The following is a 10,003-nucleotide window of genomic DNA, read 5'->3' on the forward strand; positions in this document are numbered from 1 at the left end:
GGGGAGATAAACTGCTGTCTGCCTCAGTCTTGTTCCTGGGGGCAGTGAGCAGAGATGCTGCAACACTAGCATCAGGTGGTGCTTGTTGACCTACTCCAAGCCCAATCGACTGAAAGTCACATCTCACCAGCCTCACCCACAGGAAACAATGAGGTGCCTGTACCTGAGTACCTGCTATGAGAAAGCCTCCCCTAATGCCTGCCCTTGACAGTCAGGCCAAACCGCTCTCCAATGGGTGAGGCTCTAACAACGCCCTGGAGCGCCTGTGGTGCTGTCATTAGGAACCTACCTCGTCGCACCAATTCCGTCCCCTCCCAACACCTGACTGCGTGTGTTCTCCTTTGCAGTTCTTCCCTTATGGAGACGCCTCCAAGTTTGCCCAGCATGCCTTCCGAACCTTCGACAAGAATGGAGATGGCACCATCGACTTCCGAGAGTTCATCTGCGCTCTGTCCATCACCTCTAGGGGCAGCTTTGAGCAGAAGCTGAACTGGGCCTTCAATATGTACGACCTGGATGGTGATGGCAAGATCACCCGAGTGGAGATGCTGGAGATCATCGAGGTGAGGCCTGGGGCGTGGTTGGCGGGTGGTGGGCACAAAAGGAGACCCCACGGCAGCCTCCTAGGTGCAGGCCTTGGTGGTTCCTTCTCTCTCTGCTTGAGCCCTGCCAGATGCACACCACGCCTGGACTTCTCCCGCTTCTGTTCCCACTGCAGCACAGTGCTGGGGAGGTCCCAGAACCAAGCCGTGGGACCCGTACTGTCATGACAGTGGTACTGTCATCCGCCATTCACTCACTACCGGATCTCCCATGAACCTGTCTTACTGGGCACAAAGGATGTCATGGGCTCAGTTTCTCTTGCGCTTGGCATGTCTCTGCTCTGCCTCACTCCAGCTGCACCTAGTGGGGTTCCGAGGCTGTCAGGGTCTCCAGGGACTTCCTTCCAGGTTCTGATCATTCCACAGCAAGCAGGCTTTGCCCATTGTGTTTGTGAGTAAACCAGGATTCCTCTGCCACGCCACCCCCTGCATACTGCATTCCCAATGTGAAGGTCTTCTTGGTTTTCCTCTCTCTCTGCCCACCATGTCCTCCCCTGGCCTCTGGGGGCTCCTCCCTCACTTCACTTCCATCTCCGGTCCTATCCCATGTCCCACAGAGGCCTTCCTTCCCGCATCCCTTCCCAAATATGCCCACTCCACCCCCACACCAAAGCAATCTAACCCTTACCAAGAGGGTTTTTGTCCCAACGTTTGTCCCTGCCCCAGATTACCTTGTTGAGTGGAATATGCGGCAGAATGCAAGCTCTGTGGGCAGGCTCTGCCCTCACGGCTGCATGCCCAGCACCCAGACCCAGCCTGGAGCCTGGCAGGTGTGCAAGAGCAGATGCATGATTCAGTAGCTTTCCTTTGATTGACTGTCTTAGCATGGATTCCCACCCCTGCACCAGCCACTCTGACCAAGTAGAGAAATTTACCACTTGCTGAAGGTAGAGCCAGGTGCTCCATCCTGGAGCTGGGGGGATGCCCCATCCAGACACCAGGAGCTGAGATCAGGTGGGATGGATCCCCACAGGAAAATGGGATGATTGCAAGAAACAGAAGCCAAAGCCCCAAAGTCCCCACAGGACTCTCACTCTCCTCCCAGCTTCAGAGAGAAGTCACCCATCAACCCGCTGCCTGGGAAGCTGGCCTTGTTCACTTGCACACTCTCTCTTTCCACATCTTTAGTCTCTTCTTCTCTGTTGGCTTCTCCCCTTCTATCTTCAATGCCCACTCCCTTTCAAACATACCCAGAAAACTAACATCTTAGTTCTTTATTTGTATTCCCTTCATTCAATTAAATGTATATTTTTTCAAACAGGTTATCAGAAAAGATACAGCACAATAATTCTAAATACATGGCTTGATTTTCTCATCTTTCTCACTCTTTAATCTTTTGTCCATCTTCCACACTTAACTTGGCTCCCTCCAAGGTCTCTCTATAAGGTCCCTACAGAGTAGGTTTTTCCAAGTTTTTTTCTCTTCTTTGACTTCTTGTCATTTCCCCTCATTGGCCACCAAATCCCTTTCTCTCCAAAACTTTTCTCTCTAATCCTTGTCAATGCCCTTCAGCCAAAGTCCCCAAGGACATACCCACACTTACACAAGTTGAGTTTATTACTGCTTGCAGTGAGGGAATCTTGGGGCTATTCAGCAGGAGGATGTTAGAAAGGACTTCTAGGATCTGGACTTTGGGAGGGTGATTTGGGGAGGGTTTGGGGGAGCAGAGGTTTACTGTGGATTGGGTGTTGTCAGGGAGTGGGGACACTTCTATGACTGGGTATCTAGGAGGGGGGCACACAGACCGACTCAATGCTCTAATGGGTGAAGAAGCAGTGGTCACTCATCATAGCAGGAAGCAGAGATGCTTGGTGTTTTGTGTCTGTGTTCAGATTTAATGACAGAGTGGTCTTGTTTTTGCCTTGCTCCATCATGGTCACTGGCATTTTTTGACATTGGTTATGTCTGGTGTGAAACCTGAGTGTGAGGGCCGGGCCAGCTCCCGGCAGCACCAAGGCCCGGTGGACAGTCCAGACCAGCTCCTGGCTGTCAGCGGCTGCTTCTCTTTCTCTTAGTTCTTTCACATTTCTCCCCATTGCTTCTAGCTCTTCCTTACTTCTAGTCAGCGAAGCATTCTCATGGGGAGCTTTTATGGATTGATTTCTCACCTGGTTATGGGTCACATGTTCCTGCTTTGTGACACGTGTAATATTTTTATTGGTTCCTGGACGTTAGGAATGTTACACTATAGTGTCTGTATTTTGTTGTCTTCATTTATAGAGTGCCGAGATTAGTTTTGATAGGCAGGTAAGTTATATGTAAATTAGTGTGATTTTTTTGAGGCAGCTTTATAATTTTAAGCTTTTAGAGCAGATGGAGAGTAGGTTTTCTGAAGTAAGTTAGCCCAGTGACCAACTTGTGACCATTTTGGGGTTCTTATTGATTTTCTCATATATTTAGTGAGGTTTCTGTACTCCGGCTGGTTGGAACCAGCCTGGTGTGTGGTGATACTTATTCAGGTATTTAAGTGAAAGAAGATATATCAGAGTGTAACTAGACAGAGAATATAAATAGAAAAGAGGTTTCCAGAGGACTGAGGCCTTGGGGCAACCTGATGTTTAGAGGTGAAGAACATGAGGCAAATAAGTAAAGGAGATGGAGAAAGAATTGTCAATAAGGTCAAAGTGAAACAGGAAAAGTAAGAAGTCCTGGAAGGGAAACACACTGTTTTGCGGGGAAGGAATGGAATGTGCAATCATGTCAAACGCTATTGATAGGAGAAGTAAAAGGAGAAAAGTAATCATTGACAATTGGATTTGGAAACCTGGAGGCCATAGGTGAACTCACCGAGAATAGTTTCAGAGGAGTTGGAGCAGCCCAGGAGAATGGGAGTGGAAGAAGTAAAGACAGTGACTATAGAAAACTCACGCCAGAAACTTTGCTTTAAAAAGAAGAGGAATGGGCAATAGCCCTCTTGAATGCCCAGGCATTTAGCAAGCTCTTTGCATTAAGAACTAGAATGCTCTGCAAGCCTGTGTGAGCACCAAGAGTTGTTCAGCTTATTGTTCGGAAACTTCTTTGTGGACTTTCAGCCTCTGTGTGCGGCCTAGTTTCCAGACCAACATTGAGGAGACCTCCTAGGCAGATTTCTGAAGTTTTCTCTCTGCCTAGCTTCCTCTCTGGTCCTCTACCCTGAAACTTCTGGCTATCTTCACCTTCCCCCTCCAACTGTTGTCTCCTCCAGTCGGTGAGACAGCCCTGCTTGGGACCCTCCTCCTTGTGCTGCAGTCCAGGAAGGAATTCCGGGCTGAGATCATAGGGTTCATCTACTTTGTTTCCCACCTCCTAGGAATTACAGTCTTGCAGTGTCAGTTGTAAAGTCTGAACACAGCCATTTCTTTTATTTTTGTCCAGTTTTCTAGTTATAGTGAAAGGCAAGTCAGTACAGGTCCATCAGGGCTGGGAACCACAGGGGCAGGTTCACAATGAGTTCCCAGTCTGGCATGCCCGGCCTTTGTGATATTATTACCTGTAAGAGTCTGCATCTGAAACGGCCCTTCTTGGTTGTCGTGTTCACAGTCCCAAATGCAGGGCTGCATCATGGATACAATTATTGAGATCCTGCCATTTTCAGAGTTGCTTCCTGAGGTCTAGGAGGGACCTCTTGTGTTTACATTTCTTATTACCCTGACTTTATTAATAGTGCACTTGTCTTGTCTTCATATCCATTGCCTCATGCAAGGGCTTTTGATTTCACCTTTTAAAGGCCAGGGTGAGAGTGGCAGATCACATATGGATGGACCATTTGTCTCTTTTTAAATTCCAGACACGGTACACTTTTCCTGCTTTTCCCTTGTGCACCACTCTGGCTTCTAGACTAGTCAGGACCTTGTCTAGCAATTATCCACAAAATGAAATTTCGGAAAGTCTGCCTCTTTTAGAGACAACTTTCTTAAAGTGTTCCATGATACATCAATACCATCTAGCTACAAAAGTAAATACACACAAAATATTTTATCTCAGTGGAGATTTTAACTTGTTAAATAAAGCGCTTTCTAGTTAGTGGTTTGCTCTGATTGGCATTTCTAAAAACAACTTTATGAGTTATAATTTACAGACCATAAATTCACCCATGTTAAGTGTACAACTTAAATGATTTTTAGTAAATGTACAGAGATATGCAACCATCACCATAATGTAAATGTAAAACATTTTTATTCCCCCAATTAGATCCCTCATGCCCAAAGGCCTGCTCCCACCCCAGGCTCTGGCAACCAACGCATCACTGTGTCTCCATGGAATTGGCTGCCTTTCTGGGCATTTGACACAAATGGAATCACATCACATATGGCCTTTTGCGTCTGGCTTCTTTAAATTTTTGAGATTTATCCATGTGGTAGCATATTCATTGTCTTCTGTTGCTGAAATAGTATGTATTTTTTACTCTATAGCTGTATCCTATTTGTTTACAGTTGATGAGCACTTGGGTCATTTCCACATTTTGGCTATTAATAATATTGTTGTGAATGTTCTCATGTAAGTCTTTGTATAGATGGGCATTTATTTTTAAGGCACTTTTCTAAGAAAGAAAATAATTTATACTTTGGAAATTCCATATTAAGAATTGATTGTATACAATTAGTTGACCTGGATAATTGAAATCTTCTCACTCTACTCTTTAACTTATAAACAGAGTCCCTGCTCCACAACTCTCCCTAAAGTAACTTCTTGCAGAGTTCAACTTTAATGGTACACCTGGCTTGGTTGGCTTACTAGATTCTAAGTTTCTAATCGGTTGGCCCCACATTTCATCTTTTCCTAAATCCCCAAGGCTAGTGCTTTCTGTTTTCTGCACATAGATGCAGAATGTTTAAAATTGAACCCATCGTGTTCCTCCTTTAACCTATTCCTAATCCATCATTTCTAATCTCACCATTGAGCCACCCTTTCTAACCACTTCCTCCAGCCAGAAACCTGGGAGCCACCCCAAATTCTTCTATATCCAATTGGTCACAAGACTCACCCATATTTGATTATGTCATCTCTTATTCAGTAGCATTTAAGGAGTTATTTGAAATAAAGTTAAATTCTTTATCCTATCCTAGGAAAACTCTATGATCTGCTTCTCATTTCCCTCTCTCCAGCTTCATCTTTCAACACTTCACGTGGCCCTCCCTCCTACTGCCCCTTGCCCCACATCCCACGTTCCAGCAGCTAAAGCTTTTTCATTTGATCAGTATTTATTGAGACCTACGATGTGCCAGGCATCGTACCAAGCCCTGGACTTGCAGGACCACATGGTTTCTAGTTCCATAGAATGTACTCTTTAGTGGGGAAGACAAAGCAGTTATTTTAATAAAGGCAAGATATATTCTGATGGGGGAGATGGTATGGGTTGTCACGGAAACTTGAGCACAAGGAGTGAAATTCCTCTGGGGAAAGGGAAGCTGAGGCTTGGAGGATAGGTGGGATCCAGTCAGGTGAAGGGGAGGCAAGAAGAGCTCTCTGTCCTCCTGGGTTTCTGGTAATATCACCTACAATGCTCTTTTCCACAAGGCTATCTACAAAATGGTAGGCACTGTGATCATGATGAAAATGAACGAGGATGGCCTGACGCCTGAGCAGCGAGTAGACAAGATTTTCAGCAAGATGGATAAGAACAAAGATGACCAGATTACACTGGATGAATTCAAAGAAGCTGCAAAGAGCGACCCTTCCATTGTATTACTTCTGCAGTGCGACATCCAGAAATGAGCTGATGTCAGTGCTATGGACTGCACAAAAGTCTCAATGTTCCATTCAGTCTGCAGCTATTCATACACACACACACACACACACACACACACACACACACACACACACAAATATTGCTTGGACTACCTATAAATGGACTTGCTTCTTGTGTTTGAAACACTTGTGTGCATGAGAATGTCATTTGCTAATGAATTTTAAAAGCATATATAAAACAAAACAAAACAACCTGCCACAATGTGATATGTGTAATATCATTTCATAAAAATCCCTCTTCCTCCAAAGCCTGGGCAGAAATGTACTGCAAAGAGTTATATGATTTCTTGTTCATGTTTTGCTAATGCTCGTATCTCCTTGATTACATAATGTTAGTAGCACTGAGACCCCCATGGTAATGCAACTTAATTATAAGCTATGTCACTACCCTCCTGTAAAATAGTATTGGATAGACACAGAGGGACCCTTGGCTCCTGTGTCTGGTCCACACACCACAAGAGCTTGTATTATCAGTGAATATAAATGTACTACATTTGCATGCCTTTTGGGTTTGCCTTAATTCTTACCTCATTTGCATCCTATCGATCTGGAAAGAGCTGTTTTGGATGAATGCAGTATAAAATGTAAAATCCCTGCTAAATGACTTATTGATTAAGTATATCTATCTATATATACATATACGCAAAGATATTATTTATCGGAAGTAAAAAAGATGGAAGTGTATTAGTTTCTGTTTGAACTTTCAAAGGCTTCCAATGTGGTGGCAATAAATGTCCCAAATAAATTTATAACAATTGATTTTCCCCTAATTCTTATTTTATAATTTTAAAATAGCAGCAGATGCTAGCAACAACTTACTAAATCTACTCTTAAATACACAACTTTGGAATTTGAAGAATTAATGACAACAAAAGGGAAAAAAGCAACTTTCCAGCTTTTCATCCAGGCTCCCAAAAGAGGGACAATGAACACGGCATGTGAAAAGTAAAACAGATTTGTTCATTCCGAAAAAAAATGTTCATTCTCTGACAATAAATTTTATCTCAGTGTGACTTTGGTGTTAACAACGTATGTTCAATGCAACTATGTGGAGCTGTACACACACAGTAGGTAGGCTGCGGGTGGGTGTCCCCCAACATAAATCAGTAGGAAAGAAGACGTCTGTCTTCCCAAATCTAAAGTAGGCAAAAAAAACCAGAAGTAGTTATTTTTAATAACAGAACTCTGACTCTTTTGATCTTGAAGGAGGCAGAAGAGATTCCATCAAAACCTCTAAAAGCAGGTTTGCATTTTCAGAACATGCCCCCCTAGAGAGCTGAGTTTTTTACACAGCACTGCCCAGTAGTACTTTCTCTGATGATGGGAAAGTCTACATCTGCACAGCACACTGGCTATAACTGCACGTATGGCTACTGAGCACTTCAAGTATGGCTGGCGTGACTGAGGAACTGAATTTTATACTGTAATTAAATGTAATTCGCCACACACAGCTAGTGGCTTTAGTAACAGACAGTTTAGTGCTATATTATTTATTCAAGTACTTTTTATTGAATGCATTTTTTTACCATTCTTTATTTGTCTTAGGATCATTAAATAACACTAAACTAGGGCCTAATGATTCTAGTCATTCATTTAACAAGAAATGGTGACCTCATTACAAACACTTAGGACACCAATGGTACCTGAAACACTGATAGAACCAAAATTCTGCCCTGAGAAGATAGTCCTACATGTGAATAGAATGTCCTAATACCCTTCACCCTTGTGCGTGGTGAGCCCAAACTGTAGGCAGGGAGAGATCAGGGAGGCGCAGTACATCTCAAGACTCCTTCCTCACTAAGTGAGGATGGGTAGGTGAGGAGCTGTGGAGTGCTTCAGAATGGCACCAGGTTAAACCAGGCCCTTAGTAATTCATTCATAACAAATCTTCATTGGTCACCTACTGTGCACCTAACATCATGCTTGTGTGGTGAGGGAGACACACTAAATACACACAGACAGACAAATGCCAAATTATAACACCTATGAAGAAGGGCAGGGCAGGATAACAGGGAGGAGATAGAAGGGATACTTTGGTGGCCTTTCCCCACAGGCTGGTGAGGTGACATTTGAAGTAAGACCTTCATGAAAGGAAGTGAACTGTATCTGGGGCACTTATGGACAACAAACCCTCCAGCAGACTCACTGGTTCTTTTTATAAATAAAATGTAGAAGCTGGGCCAGCAAGCAAGCATCTTGTTATTTGCCTAAGTCCCTGATGCTGTGGGAGTGTGGACTGGTGCAGTGATGCTGGAGAGATGGCCAGCAGCGTGTAGCTAGAAGTATACTATTCCCTCTGTCCCAGCATTCCCACTCCAGGTGTATTATCCCAAGAAACTCCCACTGAGGGCTATAAGGGGACTTGTCCCAGGATGGTTGCGAGATGGGTATTGGAGGCAATGTAGCGGTTTGTCACTAGAGAAACAGGTAAGGAAAATATGGTGGATACACCCTATGGCACGCTACACAGCAGCTGGAAACAACAGACCGATGGACACGGTGACATGGACATTTAAAAAATGCTGAATGGGGGAAAACAGCAAAATATATTTCCCAGTGTTATATTCATATATAAATGAAAGACGCATTCTCACAAAAGAACTCTAAGGTCACATAAAATAAAAGGAAATATCACATTATAATGGTTTCTATAGGATTGGGTGGTGATGGGAGTGGGTTCAGTTCTTACTGCTCCATAACAACCTGACCCCCAAACCTAGTGGCTTAAAACGAAGACAATCATTTTATTATTTTTCCTGGCTTCTGTGGGCCAGAAAACTGAAAAGGACTCAAATGGATGATTCCACCTCGTGGTCTCTCATGCAGTTGCAGTCAGGTGGCAGCTGGAGCTGAAATAGGCCTGGAGCAGCTGGGGGCTGATTGGGGATTTCTGTGCCTGCAGTCTCGGGGGAGTGGTGCTACTTACACAGGGTCTGTGGTCTCCAGCACAAGTATTTATGCAAAGTTGGAAGTTTTATCTTTTCTGATCTAGCCTCTGAAGTCATGAAGTATCATTTCCACAGTATTCTACTGGTAACAAGCAAGCCACTAGCCCATCCACATTTAAGAAGGGAATCAGACTCCATCTCTTGATGGGGTGAGGCAAGTTTCTAGAAGAATATGTGGCATAAAAGATACTGTTGCCATCATCTTTGGAAAACAGTCAGCTACAGTCTACCTTGTGGCCACAGTTCACATCCTTTCCCATGCAAGATTGTTCATCCCCTCTCAAGAAACCACAAAAGTCTCATACCATTATGACATCAGGGTCAGGCTTGAGGCCCAAGATCTCATCATATAAAGCTCCTCAGATGTGGTTCTTCAATGATAGCACACTGAGTTGCATTCTTCGTGATCCAAAGGCTTGTGAAATCGAGGGAGAATTATCTCCTCTCTTCCCTTCCACACGCACTAGGCAATGGTGGTACAGGCTTGGAATAACTGCAACAGACACACTATCCAAAAAGCGGGGAAGCGAAAGCGCACGGCAATCTCTGGTCTATGGCAATTCTGAAATCCAGCCAGGTACACCCTGGAAGGTCCTTGACTAGGGTTTGGTCCTATTCTCTGGGGGTTTCTCTCCATGATTCTCGGCTCTGCTTTCTGTGCTTGTTTCTACTCTCTGGGCCATCCTTCCTTTTTCATTTAAAAAAAAAAAAAAATGTGTTTATAGC

General features: G+C 44.2%; 1 protein-coding gene across 2 annotated transcripts in view; it reads left to right on the plus strand.

Moving 5' to 3' along the window:
* Positions 1–7,342, plus strand: part of VSNL1 (visinin like 1) — a 112,680-nt gene extending 105,338 nt beyond the window's left edge. For both annotated transcript variants that reach the window (XM_017871420.1, XM_017871419.1), the window contains 2 exons: positions 348–563; positions 6,099–7,342. In XM_017871420.1, the coding sequence (XP_017726909.1) occupies positions 348–563; positions 6,099–6,296 (414 nt within the window). In that variant the 3' untranslated portion in view covers positions 6,297–7,342. The remainder of the gene's footprint in view (positions 1–347; positions 564–6,098) is intronic.
* Positions 7,343–10,003: the final 2,661 nt, after the last annotated feature.

Source organism: Rhinopithecus bieti, unplaced genomic scaffold, assembly GCF_001698545.2.
Source record: "Rhinopithecus bieti isolate Rb0 unplaced genomic scaffold, ASM169854v2 scaffold_4781, whole genome shotgun sequence".
NCBI lineage: Eukaryota > Metazoa > Chordata > Mammalia > Primates > Cercopithecidae > Rhinopithecus > Rhinopithecus bieti.